This window comes from Stereum hirsutum (genome assembly GCF_000264905.1).
Source record: "Stereum hirsutum FP-91666 SS1 unplaced genomic scaffold STEHIscaffold_8, whole genome shotgun sequence".
NCBI lineage: Eukaryota > Fungi > Basidiomycota > Agaricomycetes > Russulales > Stereaceae > Stereum > Stereum hirsutum.
In genome coordinates, this window is record NW_006763138.1 from 1,459,703 (window position 1) to 1,476,282 (window position 16,580).

At 51.6% G+C, this 16,580-nt stretch overlaps 5 protein-coding genes across 5 annotated transcripts; 1 reads left to right on the forward strand and 4 right to left on the reverse strand.

The window, feature by feature from the left end:
• Positions 1-1,410: 1,410 nt before the first annotated feature.
• Positions 1,411-5,436, forward strand: STEHIDRAFT_98545 (aldehyde dehydrogenase; the record flags this gene model as incomplete). Its single annotated transcript, XM_007304968.1, has 12 exons — positions 1,411-1,797; positions 1,857-1,930; positions 1,992-2,032; positions 2,092-2,195; positions 2,253-2,357; positions 2,415-2,513; positions 2,583-2,958; positions 3,052-3,186; positions 3,263-3,326; positions 3,412-4,909; positions 4,989-5,247; positions 5,322-5,436. The coding sequence occupies 10 exons, from the start codon at positions 1,411-1,413 to the stop codon at positions 3,515-3,517; spliced, it is 1,491 nt and encodes a 496-aa protein (XP_007305030.1). The 3' UTR covers positions 3,518-4,909; positions 4,989-5,247; positions 5,322-5,436.
• A 7-nt stretch (positions 5,437-5,443) lies between these two features.
• On the reverse strand, positions 5,444-7,348 carry STEHIDRAFT_122133 (uncharacterized protein). The gene is made up of 3 exons (XM_007304969.1): positions 6,650-7,348; positions 6,451-6,600; positions 5,444-6,374 (listed from the first exon to the last, which is right to left on the reverse strand). The coding sequence occupies exons 1-2, from the start codon at positions 7,330-7,332 to the stop codon at positions 6,531-6,533; spliced, it is 753 nt and encodes a 250-aa protein (XP_007305031.1). The 5' UTR covers positions 7,333-7,348; the 3' UTR covers positions 5,444-6,374; positions 6,451-6,530.
• A 905-nt stretch (positions 7,349-8,253) lies between these two features.
• Positions 8,254-8,653, reverse strand: STEHIDRAFT_131784 (uncharacterized protein; the record flags this gene model as incomplete). The annotated part of the gene is made up of 3 exons (XM_007304970.1): positions 8,254-8,354; positions 8,439-8,561; positions 8,632-8,653. The coding sequence occupies 3 exons, from the start codon at positions 8,651-8,653 to the stop codon at positions 8,254-8,256; spliced, it is 246 nt and encodes an 81-aa protein (XP_007305032.1).
• A 2,547-nt stretch (positions 8,654-11,200) lies between these two features.
• On the reverse strand, positions 11,201-13,367 carry STEHIDRAFT_169135 (aldehyde dehydrogenase; the record flags this gene model as incomplete). Its single annotated transcript, XM_007304971.1, has 10 exons — positions 12,962-13,367; positions 12,824-12,897; positions 12,700-12,740; positions 12,531-12,634; positions 12,352-12,456; positions 12,171-12,269; positions 11,731-12,106; positions 11,519-11,653; positions 11,382-11,445; positions 11,201-11,306 (listed from the first exon to the last, which is right to left on the reverse strand). The coding sequence occupies exons 1-10, from the start codon at positions 13,349-13,351 to the stop codon at positions 11,201-11,203; spliced, it is 1,494 nt and encodes a 497-aa protein (XP_007305033.1). The 5' UTR covers positions 13,352-13,367.
• A 70-nt stretch (positions 13,368-13,437) lies between these two features.
• On the reverse strand, positions 13,438-16,375 carry STEHIDRAFT_80394 (mannosyltransferase). Its single transcript, XM_007304629.1, has 9 exons — positions 16,155-16,375; positions 15,949-16,084; positions 15,670-15,841; positions 15,288-15,471; positions 14,888-15,223; positions 14,618-14,807; positions 14,316-14,438; positions 14,177-14,258; positions 13,438-14,111 (listed from the first exon to the last, which is right to left on the reverse strand). The coding sequence occupies exons 1-9, from the start codon at positions 16,310-16,312 to the stop codon at positions 13,936-13,938; spliced, it is 1,557 nt and encodes a 518-aa protein (XP_007304691.1). The 5' UTR covers positions 16,313-16,375; the 3' UTR covers positions 13,438-13,935.
• Between the last annotated feature and the right edge of the window lie 205 nt (positions 16,376-16,580).

Genomic DNA, 16,580 nt, shown 5'->3' on the forward strand with positions numbered 1-16,580 from the left:
GCACCCGCCCTTTCCGCCTTTCTGGAACGAATCACTCTCTTTGAAGTCAACCTCTGGCCTTGCTCTCTCACTCTTCTCGCACAAATGAGAAACCTCACGCATCTCTCCTCCATGCATCACGGCACACAACAGTTCACTAGAGAGATCCTTTGGTCTGGGTTGGATGCGATACGAGAATTCGGGAAGAACCTCGTCAGCCTCGATTTATCTGACATACCCACTAACTGGGGCGACTCGGACCCCGTTCCTTGGACAGTCAATCAAGTCCTTCCACTCACTCCAGCACTTCAGTACCTTTGAGTTGGGCAACACTGTAATCGACGGGGGAAGGCCTACACTCGGACCCCTAAACAGCTGGATTCCACCCTTTTCACCGTCCCTTCCACCTCGCTTCCCCATAATCTTCAACTTATGACGATTGATTTTCCGAGGCGTACCAGGGTGGGCAGGGCTAGGCCTGCAGGCCGCGAAGATTCAGAGAGTTCTGTGTTTAGGTAGACGGGCCTGAAGGATGCGGAGACGATGAGGGTACTGATACCGTCACTGGTCGAGTTTGTGTACCATTACCACTCGTTCAGGAGGACTTGGGATGAGTGGCTGGACATTTGCGACGAAGCGGGGAGGCGACAGGATGAGGAGTGGGGCGCAGAGATCGACTGGTAGCCTCAGTTACTGTTATAAGTAACGTCGGTTATGTTTCCACCTTTCTCCCATTATCTTTCATCGATTTATAACTGAAGACTGTAAGCATACAGGTCAGAAATACATTTATGGTACGTCACACTCTATTTCTGCCTGTGACGGTTTCGTATTGACCGGTCTTTCTTCCAAGCATTCACAGTGCTGCTGATAATCACGAAAATCGAATATTATTGTTGAAGCTTGAAAAATTTTCAATCAGCTATGAATCAAACCCCCTTCGCTTCAGCTAATATTCGGTGGAAAGCGAGACTCCAGGTCTGACCGGGAGCATAAGTACACGTAGGGAACGGGCAAGCTTCGCGGTGAAGACGCACCTCACTTCCAAGACGTTATGGATGACCGCAAACTTGCCAATGTACATAGACAGATAGGCCATAAACATACTAGGTGCCCATCTCCTCTGTTACCTAAATCATTCGGCTATCGGTATCAGTACCAATGCGCCACTGACGATGTGTTTAATAACTATTCCCATCTAGCTTCGTCTTCTCACCCATGTTCTCCCAATAGCCGAACGCTGAGCTATGTGCGGGATTCTTCACCCGCGTGTCTCTTGTATTTTCCCATGACATCCTCTATATTCCCTATAGTCATAAGGATCCCGGTTCTGTCTAAGAGGCCCCACGGCAGATCCGGACCAAGGTATCGTGTTCTCAAGCGTTTATAAGATGGACGAGCTTCGTCAGGGGTTAGTTCCCCATCATCATTATGGCAGACACCCTCTCTAACGACGGCCTACCGTTTACATCGCTCTACATCAATGGAGCCTACCGTCCCGCAAGCATGAATGCCACCTTTCCCGTGATCAATTCATACACCGGCCGTATTGTAGGCCATTCCGCGTCGGCCTCTCCAGCCGACTGCGTTGAAGCCGTCGAAGCCGCTCATCGTGCTTTTCCTGCCTGGGAATCAGCCCCTCTGGCCTTCCGGCGCGATGTACTTTTGAAGGCTGCAGATATTCTGGAAAGCGAGGATTGGAAGAACAAGGCGAGAAAGGCGCTGAAGGAGGAGACTTCGTCGACGGAGGGCTGGGTTTCATTCAATATATTGCCTGGGCCTGGGGCGCTGAGGAATGTGGCAGGGATGGTCAATGAGGTGGGTGTTCGCAAATTTTTGTCTGTGCATGAGATGACTGATTCATATATATGTATCAGCTCAAAGGCGATACCTTTCCGTCTGTGAACCCGGGTGGGAAGGTGTTTGTTCAGAGGAGGGGACATGGCGTCGTGTGCGTTTCCTGACTCCGTACGAATTCGTGTGCTCATGTGACGTACTTCTTGTACCCACAGCTTTTCCGTCATCCCGTGGAATGGGCCTGTACCCTTGACGAGTAATTACCTTACTCTCCTGTGCTACATATGAGAGTATCCTCATAAGTTTTTCTGTTAGCCCGAGGCGTCGCGATCCCGCTCATATGCGGTAACACTGTCGTCTGCAGACCCTCTGAATACAGTCCACGAATCATTGGGCTCATGATTGATGCGTACCACCAGGTGAGCTCACATCATTATACTGTGTAATTGTGATGGCGGATGAAAGTATCATTACAGGCAGGTCTCCCACCGGGAGTTCTGAACTTTGTACCCATGTCTCGGGAGGACTCTCCTACCTTGATTCAACAAATCATCGCCCATCCTCTTGTGAGGAAGGTCACGGTAAGCTTTCTCCACGAACTCCATTTCGAGACATGCGCTTACTCTGGATGGCACTAGTTTACAGGCAGTGATCGTGTCGGTAGGATCATCGCCGCAGAAGCTGGTCGCCACCTCAAACCTTGCCTTGTCGAACTAGGTGGTAAATCACCAGCTGTCGTATGTTCTACATGACACCGGTTGACTATCGAGAAATATCAAGCTCATGGACGAAATCGTTGTGTCTAGATACTCGAGGACGCCGATATCGAAGACGCAGCTCGATCCCTCGTCTACGGCGGCCTCTTCAACTCCGGGCAGATCTGCATGTCCACAGAACGCATCATCGTCCAACGTCCTGCGCTTGAGCCCCTCATCGCAGCTCTCAAGAAACACACAGCACATTTGAAAATCGGGGACCCTTCTGACCCTTCTACCCTTCTCTCTTCATTGTTCACGGAGGGAAGTGCGGAAAACGTTGTGGGACTATTGAAGAGCGCTCAGGAGCAGGGCGCGGAGGTGATTCTGGGAGATGTGACGAGGGAGGGAAGCGTTGTGAGGCCTCATTTGATTGTGGGAGTGAGGCCGGGGATGGAGCTGTGGAAGAGGGAGAGCTTCGGACCGAGTGAGTTTGTTCCAGTTTCGCGCTTTTCAAGTCTGGCGCAGTGTGGCGTCAATCAGACTCAAACTCAGGCTGAACTTCGGCTTCGTATGTTAGTCTTAGCTATCACTCCAGTTGATACGGTCGACGAGGCTGTAGAACTGGCGAACGACTCGGATTATACTCTAGTTGCGTCCCTATGGACGACTAATGTATACAATGCCTTCGAAGTGGGAGGTCGTATCCGCGCAGGTGAAGTTTCAAAATCAATCATAGTATACTTTAGTATCATCCAACCTCACCTTGTCACTCTTTCCATTACCTTCAGGGTCTGTTAACATCAACGGTCCGACCATGAACTCGGAAGCTGGAGAGGGCCAAGCAGGACTGGGGTACGTAGGACTTTATCCCGCACGATAACCGTCCGTTGCGCTCAGTCTGACCCTTCGAACCCTTGTACCTCGGTGTTATATACAGCGGTACCAGCGGCTATGGGAAATTCAACGTGGAGAGCTTCACCGATCGACGGTCCCTGATCTTACATGCCGAACATAGATCGTATCCCTTCATGGGCCTCACATGAACTCACCAGAGTTTTCGATATCATACCATATCCCAACGAGGTCCTCAGGCAGGTTACTGCATCCAAAGTCCCAAAGCTCTTTGTATCAATATGTATGTGAATGGAGTGCCAGCTGGAAAGTGCATCACGATCGGATATATGCGAGTATATGTACAATGCGTATTGTGGACAGGCAGTGATAAGGAGAGGATGACCAGAACGTAGTTTACCGGAAGAAAGATGACGATTAAAACATAAGACAGGGAGAATCCACCAGGGCCAAAAGATTCGAACAATTCACAGGACGGAATAAGAGAAGGATAGATGACAATATGTAGCATAAGGAAAATCAAAGGGGTGAAAACCAACAAAGTCGGTGGGAGCGCGAGATCGCTCAGCGTTCAGCGTTGAGCGAGCATAGTAAAGGGACCAAGGAGGAAGATACTCAGCCACCTGACTGCTTTTCTCCCTCTGCTTCCGAATCCGCATCCGTATCAACCCACGTCTCCTCCCCGCTATCTGCCTCTCCATTCCCCTCTCCACCATGCCTCACACCTTCTACAAAAGGCGGACCCAACACATTCCCAACCCTCCCTCCCTTCTGCTTCCCCTTACCGTTCGTCTCGAGCACCTCAACCACACCCACACCGCCCACATTCCTAGACCCCACAGGTCGAATCACAACACCTCCCCTCCCCGTATCCGTCAAATCTCCAGAACCAGAACCAGAAGACAATCCATCCGGCCCGCCTTCGTCTTCTTCCGGCATCGGAGGACTAAGACTAAGACTCGGACTCTGCACGACCACCCTCCTGACCTCATGCAAATGCGCGCTCCGAGCCCATTTCTTCGCCGAGCGCGGGACAGGGCCTACCAGGACCCTCCCACCACCACTTCCACCACCACCGCCGCCGCCACTGCCGCCGCTGTCCCCATTAATATGAGCAGGAACGCTGACGCCGCCGATGGGTGTGCTCGTACTAGCCGAGATCTGTGCGGGTAAGAAGGTCATGGAGGAGGATCGTAGAGGTGTCGTAGGAGGCCCTGGATAGCGTGAATATGCGTGTGCATGCGCGTGTCGGTCGTGATTGTGTGAGTGATGTCGGGCGTTGACGTTGAGACGCCGTGGCGTACGTGGACGTGCAGACAGCGAGAGCGTAAGCGGATGGGAAGGTGTTATCGGACGGGGAACGACAGTTGACGTAGAACCCGAAGAACGACTGTCGCGATCTCGACGGATGCTTTGCGGGAGGTTGGTGGTGAGTTGCGGAGCGGAGGGCGGGAGTTGAGGGTTGGAGGGATGGGGAGTGATGTTGGGTAAGGCGGGTGCGCTGGAGCCGGAAGGTCTGGGTTCTGAAGGTCGGAGGAGTTCTTGACTTCCGGAGCCTGTGGACGGGAATTTGTGCTTCTCCCCTAAATAATACACGAGTCATCCCATGGTAAGTAAGAGTAAATGTGCATGGATCCCTCGAAGGAAGATAGAGATACCCACCCGAGGGTTCCCTACTCCTGCCCTGCCCCGCTGGCGCCACACTCGCATTCCTGCTCCCGCTCCGATTCCTCAGCTTACTCACCCAATCCCCACTAAAACTCAAATTCCGCCTTCCCCACTCCCGCATCCCAGGAACGCGAAGCCGCGCATTCGCAGGGATGATATGATCGGAGCGTGAACCGCGCGTCAGAGTCATGAACACGAGCAAAGCGAGAAGAAGGCAGAGTTGGGCTATGCCGAGTCGTTTCTCGAGGACGATCTATTTCCACAGCCGACGTTATTCCACTGGACGAGCGTAGATAAAAGGAGGAAAATATAGAGGGATAAACACACCTCATCAACCAGCACCTCCACCCTCCTAACCAACTCGCCCACCTCCCCCTCAACCCTCCTCCTCTCCCTCTCCATCTTCTCCATCTCCCCCCTCTCCCTCCTCCAAACCTGCTCCCTCGCCCTCCCCATCCCCTCCAACCTGCCCACGTCCTCCCCCATCCTACGCAACACGTCCCGGATGCCCGCGGTTTGTTCTTCGACGTATCGAGCGTAGAGCGTGGTGTTAGCTTCGAGGGCGGTGAGACGGTTCATGATGGTGCGATAGATGGACTCGGCGCCGGTGCTGGGTGGTGGGCCACTAGAGTGTGGTGGATGGACGAGGGGAGAGGAGAGGGGAGGGAGAGAGAGGAGGTTTGTGGCGGAGAGGGAAATTGTCGACGTTGTTGTTATGGTTGTAGAGGAAGAAGCAACGGCAGTCGGGGATTCCGTGACGATTATTGATGTCGTCACTGACGAAGAGGAATTAGAGGAGCTAGAGGGAGTTGGCGATGACTCTTCTGCGCGTGATGCATCTGATTGGGTGTTAGTTGGCGTAGCATCAGACGGAGGGGTGGGGGTCGGGACATCGGAGGATGGTGCTTCCTCGGAGGTTAGTGGTGGTGCGATGTCTGTACTATGACGGAAAGTGATTGTATCGGGCTCTTCTCCTGTCGGCGTCGCTTCGACACTTGGGATCTCCTCCGTAGAATTTCCCGACGATGCCACCTCCACAGTGACATTATCTGTCGACGACACCGAAGACGAGGGCTCGTGAACAGAGGAAGACGATGATACACTTGTTTGTGTTTGAGTCTCGCTGTAGGTCGTGGACGAAGATGGAGGAGCCTCCTCGATCGTCTCTGTGACGGCTGGCGGTGCGGGTACTCCGTTGTTCTGCTCCAACTTCGCTCGACTAGCGGCCTCCCACTCGTCCCACTTCCATTGCTCGAGATGTGTGAGACCGTATACACGAAGGAGAGATATTGGGCAGTAGTACTCGTTCCCGTAGTGCGAATGAAAGTCGATACGAATGAAGCGGTAGAAATCACGGATCGAGGTCGGCGGGTGGAAAGACTATGCACGCAAATACAAATACCTCAGCTCGCTCAATATATAATAAAACCACAAAGGGGTAGAAGAAGAGACGCACCTGAACACCTCTCAAATTCCTCCCAACATACGTCCCCACCACAGTCCACTCCTCCAACCCAACCTGCCCAGGCCCCTCGCTCACATGCGTCTTCGCCACACTGACCGTAAACTCCCTGAACACGCCACTGAAGAACTCGAAGTTCGCAAGCTGCACGGTGTCGATGACGATATCCTCACAGAGTTCTACGACCACGTACTGTTTCTCTCCCGGCGCGGGACACGGGCTGAGCATGTACCTATCCTTCTTGTTCGAGAGAATGTTATATGCCGATTTGGCGCTCTTGTGCGAGCTGTGGACGCGCGCGGAACAATCGAGGGAAGCATAATTGAATCTGTCGATGATGGGAACCCGGAAATGTGGAGAAAGCGTCTGCAACGAATCCGTATGGGGCTGCTCCGACGATTGAAACGACGCAGGGCCTCCGTCCACATTGTCTTGTCCGACGACGGGCCCACCACCGCCTGAAGACGAAGCAGAACCGTTCGAAGACGAGGACGCATCTGGAGTGGCACCCGCCTGCTGCTGCTCGACCACCGACGACGACGCACCCTGCCCTGCAGCATCCCGCCGCACGCCTCCCGCCTCCGCCGCCCTCTTCGCCTTCCACTCCTCGAACGACAGAAACACCTCCGAATCGTCTGGTTCAAGAGATGATGCCGCTGGCCTCAGACAGCATATTGGGGGATCCTCTCGTTTCGGCTTGAGTAGCGCGACTGGACGGAAGGGGTCGTTCGTCGACGTTGGTAGTGGTGCTAATGAACCAGTGTGATCTCTGAACTGAGACTGGGCATGGGTGCCTGGGAGGTTGAAGGTGACTGGGGCGGGGAGAGTGGTAAGGAGAAGTGCGACCAGGGCCGTTGGGAGGGAAGAGAAGTGCATTCCGGATTAATGCTACTGCTACTGTGCCCCCGTGCTCTCAACAAGACATCGACGAAAAACGAGAAAGAGAAAAGGCTCTCGAGCTGAGCAAGACGAAAGAATGAGAATGTTGCGATGCCTGATAAGTATCCCCATGAGTTTCTTACAGCCTTTTCAAATAGAGGAGTTGCATGTCAGATACTGCACCCGCACCTTTTCGGGTTAGGTTAGCCTCGCACAACTGCCGCAAGTCCTCAAGGTGATTTCTTTTTGTTTGCGAAAGACGAACAAAGACGTAACGGCTTTGGGCTCGGTTACGGGGGACGTTGGAACTTGGCGTGGGGGCGGGTAGGACGGCGGTCGTCGTTTCACGGACGCGTGCGTTCATATCAACCAGATTTCTTTGAACTGACTTTCGCCACGTCGGCGATGTCGTGGCAAGAACGGACGAGATGCATCAGGGAACACGTTCCATGGTGCATAAAAATATCATCGTCCGGGCTCTAGGAATAGCTTTTGTTCACAGGAATTTGGATGGTGGGAACATGTAAGTAATTTACATGTGGAGGGAAAACGAACTGAGAACGCCACACGTGTTTGTTTTGGGCCACATCTTTTTGGAGGTTTGGTACAGTGCAAGAAACCAAATAATATCGTTGATCAAGACACGGCGGTTTTCGAGAAAAGATACTACTTAGAGGTGAAGGAGATTGTACCAATCATATACAGTATGACTTTCAAGCTGACGCTGCAGGTGTCCGTCGATGTCGCTGTGAAATACTCCTTCCATGGGAATGGCATACGTACTGACATTGGCCTTAATTGTCCGAGGAGAGTATAGCTATGTAGCTCATGTATTGCAACTTTTTTTTTGTACATGTACTGGATATATTTAGATGACCGAGCATCATCCAATGCGTTCGAAGGAAGGACGTACAAAAATCATGATCCATGTACTGGCGTGCTCAAATAATTGTAAGCCGCGGCTTGCTTTGCTTTATTCCTGGTGGTACCAGTCCCAGAGGCAACTATCTCGCCAGATACTAGAACGGCGAGTTGACAGCCGTTAGAATTGGTCACGGTACATTATCAATCAGTGCAAAAAATGAGTTGCAGGATTCACTTACTTATCAAGTCGACAGTATGTTCGGCTTTACGAAAAGGGCCGATCGCAGGCTCAGGCTCGCTCGTAGACCAGACTGGTACCAGGCTATGAGACCGGCAGTAGTTGTTCAGTTCTACGAGGTAGTCTGTTGAATGTTCGGTGCATGGTGAGTCACCGTGGTAGCAGTTCCTAACGGCGGAAATGTGGACACGTACCCCGAGAAGTCACGGTGGCCATCAAGTCTTGGTTGGGGTATCTGACGAGGCAGAGGGTGGTATTTAACATAGTTTAGGTTCACCCGGACAGGATTGACGAAATGGCAACTCACGCAAGTCACAATTAATATTACTGGAGAAAGGGAGTCGCGACGGATGGCCCAGGGTTGATGTGGTGAAAAGCACAGCCTGATTCAGACGACTTGGTCACTGGTCAGTACCAGAGTGCGACTTATATAGCGAACGTTCTTGGGCTCACTGGCACCGATGCGTCTTCGAGGACTACTTATCTTATCTACATATACACCGAGTATCAGCCATCGAGTCTTGAGGTGTCTGGAGAAGAACTTTTCAGGAGTGACAGAGATTATGTATGACGCACCGAGATAAAAATAACCCTCCTCACGCTCAGCGAAAATTCTTAGGAACCCGCCAGCGATAGATCTAGGATGGTATGTCAAACGTAGAGATGTCAGAGGATTCTACACAGGTAAGGGCGGCATAGCTTAGACGGCGTATCATGACAAGATTCAGAACAGCGCAACTCTAAAATGACACGAACCTTGCAGTTGACAATTGAACGGAGCTCGAGGAGGGGATGTTGGAGGACAGAAACTAGGCGGTGGCAGCTTATACTGTACTTTTTCGCGCACAAGTTCACGCCACCGCCCCTCGGCCGTTGCCGAGATGACATAATCCGTTCGTGTCCCGGTTCGCAAGCAGACCGGGACAAGGGACAATGTTCGTGAACATGGACGCTTTTTCAGGGATACGACCTTTCATGACCGCTTAGTAGCCACTTATGCTCTGCATTTGGGTGGGGGAGCTCACCCAGTAGCAAAATCTGGCCCAAATTGTGTCTTGGGGGCCTTCCTGAGGTCAATTTAGGACCCTAAAATATATTCTCAAATATTCGTCAATTTGTCGTCAATTTTTGGTATGTCCCATTTACAAGTTCAGTGCACGTCAATGGGGTGGGACTGTCCCGTGGCACAAGTTCGTTCGCGGCACCCATGGGACACGGGACACGAACTTGTGCGCGAAAAAGTACAGTAACCTCGAAGCAGACATCAGGTGTGCAATTTTCTAAAATGAGCAAGAAGGACAGTCAAGGATTTCTTGGGAGAACAAACTTGCAGCGGGTAGGCTGACTGTGGAGTGAGTTGGGTGAACGTGTGGGATGATGTAGACTGTTAGATATGATTTCGCATGTACGGAAGCCCTAGGAACGGCACTTACTACTGCGATGGGATGTCCCGATATATGGAAGAAGGCCACCTTGTTCTCTTACCAACTGGAAAAACATTACGATTCGTCGTCTGGCGTAACCGTGACGCCGTTGTAGTTATTCTAAGATGAATGATGTTCGCCACTAGTAGAAGCGTTCTTGACTCAGATACACGCCTAAACTTGCCGTGTCTGTCTCGATTACTCCACGCACGGCTTTGAATGTGAGCAGCTCGAGCAAGGATCGAAGACAAAGCCTAGTGTCAGTGATGAGCTTGTACTCGACAAAAAGGGCACCGAGTCAAAAGCATGGCATGCATGGCCATGGTTACAGAAACTACGAGCTCAAACTAATGAGGCCTTAGCACACGCCTCGTTGGGAACAATCATGAGAGAAGAGATACCTAAGGACTTTGAGAGCTAGGGTGTGCTGAGTGTCTCGCGGACTCGCAAAATTATCGGGATCACATCGGCAAAAGCGCATAACTACTAGCGGGCTCTTCCGGAAGTCTGAACTGGAATGTTATGTCAGGCCGATGCTCACCAGTGTCCTGCCAGTCAGCCAGCGTCGCTACACCGGCTGGCGCGAGGATCACTATCGCGCAAAGAGAATCAAGGGCAAGATGAACGTGATAGATACACCACAGAGTACTGTCTAGCATGCGAGGGAGGCAATGTCGAGTCTTCTGGAGGAGTCCTGATAGTAGAGTTCGGTCATAGCCTCAGGCCTGCTTCGAAGGGAAACAATCATTAATGAAGTTAGTTAAAGACCGAAGTAACAAAAGATCAGGAAGGATCAGGAGAATATGCGATACCGACCTTACATAAATTCGATCATAACCCGAGAGTGCAAGGAAACTATCGGAACACGAAGACTCACAAATAAATATAGCAGCTATGCAGGCCCGATGTAGGGAGCAAGCCTTCGACGATTCCATGTGGTTTTGACGCTGAAAGCTACATCAACGCGCGTGCAGATTGAAGACCGGATACCGCGAGACAAGTGGCAATGCAAGAATGGCGACCGGAAACGGGCTTGATGACGATGAACGTTTACGCATACCCTCTATCCGAACATTGAGCGCTCTCGAAGTCGAATACTTTCGTGCAAAGAAGTCGAGTAATCGGGTGGTTGAGGAGGCGAACTCAGAGGGGTAGAACTGTTGACCAAGAAACGGCAGTTTGAACTACTTCGGGCAGTACGGACTCAAGAGCCTGTGTGGCGTAAATAATAGCTCTCAGCGTGGAAGAAACTGAAGGCTTCCGAACTTTCCAGTCATGCAGGGCAAACCCGAATTCGAAGGAGCGGACAAAATGCCTGGTACGGCGGCCGGCGGCCGATTTATGATAGTCCCATGAAAGGGTACGATTCATGTTCAGCATGCAATATCAGTGACCGCCGATCCGTGAAGTTCTCCACGTTAAACTTCCCATAACCGCTGGATCCGCTGTACCAACAAAAGGAAAGGTGCGAAAGGTCAGACTGAGTGGAAGATACTTTAGCATGGTACGGGTCGACGTACCCCAGACCTGCTTGGCCCTCTCCAGCTTCCGAGTTCATAGTGGTCCCATTGATGTTGACTGACCCTAAGGAGGATGAAGAAGAAGGTAACATGAGAAATGGAGATAGAGTCAAAAGTCTGATTGGTTGTAATTCCACCTGCGCGTATACGACTTCCCACTTCGAACGCCTTGTGCACATTGGTCGTCCACAAGGACGAAACCAGGCTGTACTCCGAATCGTTCGCGAGTTCCACCGCTTCGTCAACCGTATCGACCACAGCAATGGCCAAAACTAACACATAGAAAGCAGTCAAAATTCAGCTCGACCCGCCACACTCAGATATGTCTTAAACCCGAAGAAAAGCTCACTGGGCCCAAAGCTCTCCCGCTCCCAAAGCTCCATCCCCGGCCTCACCCCCACGACCAAATGCGGCCTCACCATCGCACCCTCCCTGGTCGCATCCCCCACAATCAACTCCGCACCCTTATCCCTCGCGTCCCTCAACAGCCTTACAACATTCTCCGCACTCGCCTCCGTGAATAGAGCAGACAGATGGTTAGAAGGTTCGAAGGGACTTCCTAATTTTAGGTGGGAGATGTGGGTTTTGAGGGAGGTGAGGAGGGCGGAGAGGGCGGGACGGAGGACGATTATGCGTTCGGTGGACATGCAGATTTGACCGGAGTTGAGGAGACCTCCGAAGATGAGGGATCGGGCGGCGTCTTCGATGTTGGCGTCCTCTAGGATCTGGATGTGTATGACTTAGCTGGAGACAATAGCACACAGTGCATGGATGGATTTCCGGACATACGACAGCTGGAGCTTTTCCGCCTAATTCGAGGAGGCACGGTTTGAGGTGACGTCCAGCTTCTGCGGCGATGATCCTGCCCACCCGATCACTACCCGTAAACTGTTGTCAATAAACGTTTAAATTTATTTTGAGCAACTACGTTATTTAATCCAATGCGCAAAAGAAAGAGAAAAAGACGTACTGTGATCTTCCTCACGAGAGGATGAGCGATGATTTGTTGGATTAAGGTTGGAGACTCGTCCCGTGACATTGGTACGAAGTTCAGAACACCGGGTGGGAGGCCTGCCTGTGTAAAGAAACAGAATAAAAATTTGTCAACCGCTGTCTCGATTGTAAGGGAGGCGTGATGTAAGGGTTTACCTGGTGGAAGGCATCGACCATGAGCCCGATTATTCGTGGGCTGTATTCTGACGGTCTGCAGACGACGGTATTACCACATATGAGCGGGATCGCGACGCCTCGCGCTAAGAAAAAGCATACAAGTTATGAGAGTGTCATCATACGCATTGCCGGGGATAAAGGCACGTACCCGTCAAAGTTACGGGTCCATTCCACGGAATGATGGAGAACCTGCGGACCAAAATAATAAGTACGCCACATGAACAATGATGCACGGGCGCGAACTTGTCAATGCACGGCAACAAGAAACGCACACTACGCCCTGTCCTCGCCTGTGTACAAACACTGTTCCACCTTGATTTACGGACGGAAAGGTATCGCCTTTGAGCTAGTACAACCGCTAGTAGTTAGTACCAGGCATTTCTAAATCAAACCGGTTCATATGCACTAACCTCATTCACCATCCCCGCCACATTCCTCAACGACCCCGGCCCAGACAATACATTCATCAAAGCCCACCCCTCCGTCGACGACGTCTCCTCCTTCAACGCCCTCATCGCCTTCTCCTTCCACTCCTCTCCCTCCAAAATAGCCGCAGTCCTTAAAAGTACATCCCGCCGGAATGCGAGCGGGGCCGACTCCCATGCGGGGAAAGCGCCTTGAGCGGCTTCGACGGCTTCCACGCAGTCGGACGAGGAGGCTGACGCGGAGTGGCCTACGATACGGCCTGTGTAGGAATTGGTGACTGGGAAGGTAGCACTCGTGCTTGCGGGACGGTAGGTTCCGTTGATGTAGAGAGACGTCAATGGTAGACCGTCATCGTTGGAAAGGGTGTCTGCCATGATAGTGATGTGTTTGATGGAAGGAAGGAAGGAAGGAAGGGTGAGTCGAGAACGACGAGAAAAGGAGACGGAGGTATACCTTATAAATGATGGGGAATTTCGAATACAAATGACTGAGCCGAAGCCTCCGTGAAACGTGTCGCGCTGGGACTAGTTACCTGAACATCACAGCAGGCGGCGTCGAGAGGACATGGGTGATAAAGGCCGATAAGACGAGTTAGAAGATTTAGAAAGGGGACGCGCTCTGAGGCCTGAGGGGGACCCATCAGTGGCAGTGAAAGGAAGCATCTCGTGCGAGGTAAATCATGTAGCAGCCGAGTCGAGATGCGGAGTTAGATGGACAATGTCGTGTCTCATCATCTATCTGTGCGACTTTGCGGCCGTTGAGGGAAGTTAGTACGTATGGAACGACGTCTTCTCCGGGACTCTTTGGACAAAACACTCGACAGTTCACGCGATGTCCATACTGTATAATGATTTGACTTGAACATTCGCGAGTAATGTGTGGCAGGTAGTGGCGCTCGGTCCTGGCGATAAGTCAATGTATTGGACGTGCCGAGTTATATGTTCGCATGTCCCAGTACCTAAAGCCACTTCTTCCACTCACTCCCCTCCCATCCTTTTTCAAACTCCTGCTCCGAGAAGGTCATCGTAGCCCATTGTCTTGCTCTCTGCCTCAAAGCGAGATCAGAATCCTTAGACAACGTCAGAGCTTCATACAACTTCTCAGCAAAGGTCTCTGCGGTAGTGGCATGATAACCTGCCATACGCCAGATCCGAGTCAGTCCCAGATTCGAATACAAAGAACGTGAACAGTGTACGAACCTGTCAGTTCGCCGTTGACGGGAACAATGATATCAAGGAGCGGTCCGGCAGAGGCATGCGCGACAGGTATCACGCCCGCAGCCTGTATCAACAACATCAACCAATGGGTACGTGGATGTCCGAACTAGTGAAAGCGTACCATGAATTCGACTACGCTGATTCCAAAATGCTCATCAACCATGGTGTGTAAACCTACGCTCGCGCGCTCGAGGTAAGAGAGCATCGCAGGATATGAGGCGTTGATCATGAACTCGACGTGTTCCTGTACAGCGGAGAATGGCACCCGGAGAACGATCAGTACATCTGGTAACCGATCGAAACCCGAGATTAATAGCTGTAGGGCGCCAGGAGGCAACAGACAGCCGCCTTGGCTAGGATTGTTACTGTGTTGCGCCTGTGTTGATCGCATACGCCTCAGGACAAGGATAGAGAGAAACGTACTTCGACATGCAGTTCCCTCGCTAAAGCGCGCAGGCTTTCCACACGAGCTGAATCCTCCTCATTCCGACTGCCCCCGATCAGTACGAGGCGGACACCGCCTTGAGCGCCAACAAAGGGTGCTTTGTATTCCGGGTGTGCGAGAAGAAGTTTCGAGAGGGCGTGAAGTTGCATAGGGTGATCTTTCTCGGGCCTTTAATGAGCCCATGTGCAGGAACAAAGACCGGTCAGTGAAGAAGCTCAATATCAAAACCTGAGAAAGGGAGTAAGTACCGGAACTGAGCGATGCTGAGGATGATACGTTCCCGTCCTTCGAGAGGAAATGACGACATGGCCCGAGTGTCACAAGGCGGGTATACGATCTTTGCTTCCTTCGATGTTCTGCGTGATAAAGAGTCGACTCTTGACGGTACTGGCGCCAAAACCAGTTCGAGAACCGTTGTAAATGGGTACGCCAGTATTTTGAATGGAAGGTGCATCGTGTCAAGTAACGGATCTGAGTATGCGAGAATAGAGTCTACGTGATTCTTCGTCCAGGAAGAATTAGCCATCAGGAACGAGACTCGGCGAAGAGCTTGAGCATAGTGGTACATGAAAAGCCGGTAGTATCTGCAAGTTGTCGCCACGAAAGTGTGAGTCTCGGAGTTAGTCCTGATGTCATGACTAGACGTACAGGAGCTTCCCTTGGCTAAGGATTGACGAAGACGAGATCGCACTTGAATTGGTGTGCCATTGCCTCCGAGATTGTACGCGAGCGAGCATGTCTGTGCTGATCGTGGGATAGTGGACGTAGGCGCCTACAGGAATACCAGCCAGCAAGGAGACAACGTGGAATGTGAACGCATAGCCCATGGTATCTAAAGCATGACATCACGAGAGCATCAATAATGCAGTCAGATAATTTATATGGGAGCTCATAAGATGGTGTTCGGTATGTGTGGTCATTTTGGCTACGCGTGGGTATACCTCTCACAAGTCGTTGGGAAAACAACATGTGCAATGACTCCGGGCGGCACCATACGGAGGAAGCGATAAGAAAGTACAAGGGCTCTCACCAATATAAAGATCGGGGATCAATTTCGACACTGCCTCCCAAGCCAGGTACATAGAACCTAGGCTCTGACCGAGTAGAGTGAACCGCGGCCACGTAGAGTCTTCCACAAACCGCCGAGACTCCAGGAAGACAAAATGTACAAGTTCCGGTGATAATATTATGGCGAACCTAGCCTGGAGCAAATAGAGCCACTTAGCGTCTTTAGTACAAACAAGCCGAGAGGGTCTGACGTCCGTCGCGGGTGTGGCGTTTGGATACATGATAATACAGCAAGACATACCTTGACCTTATCCAGAATCTCTTCCTTGGTAGCATCCGTATCTCCGCTATATACGATGCTTACAATATCCGGCTCCGTACGTTGCATGAAAGCGATGGCCGTCCAAAGAACACGCTCTCCTCCGCCACCAGCATTGCTACAACGACGGCTCCCTGTCAGTTCAATCAGATAAAAAATTCGTCGCCAGAGCTATAGCATAGACGCACCAGTAAGGGTGAAAAAACCCTACTATTTTTCTGTCGCAAATTTCGCTCTGACCAAGTGACTTCAACAAGTCCTTGCGGCGTTGTGCATTGCCCGAACGGAGTTGACGAATGTAGAAAGGAACGGCAAGTAAGAGCACAGCAAGCAGATAACCAAGCATTATAATGCTATGAGATGTCAAGGACAGAGGGAATACCACGGCGTGTATTCTAGTGTACACCGCCAGCTGGTCATCGAGATGTGAGTGTGAATGAATTCGAGACGATCAAGAGCTTCCTCCACGTATGCGGCCCCGCCACGTGGACGGAGCTGTATTATGTAAGTTATGTGGCGTTGTGGCGAAGGCATACCGGAGAGTAAGTGAGCGCTCAACCTGAAGACGCCTTGTGTCCTCCTGCACCGTATCAGGGGCGAGTGTATTGAAATAT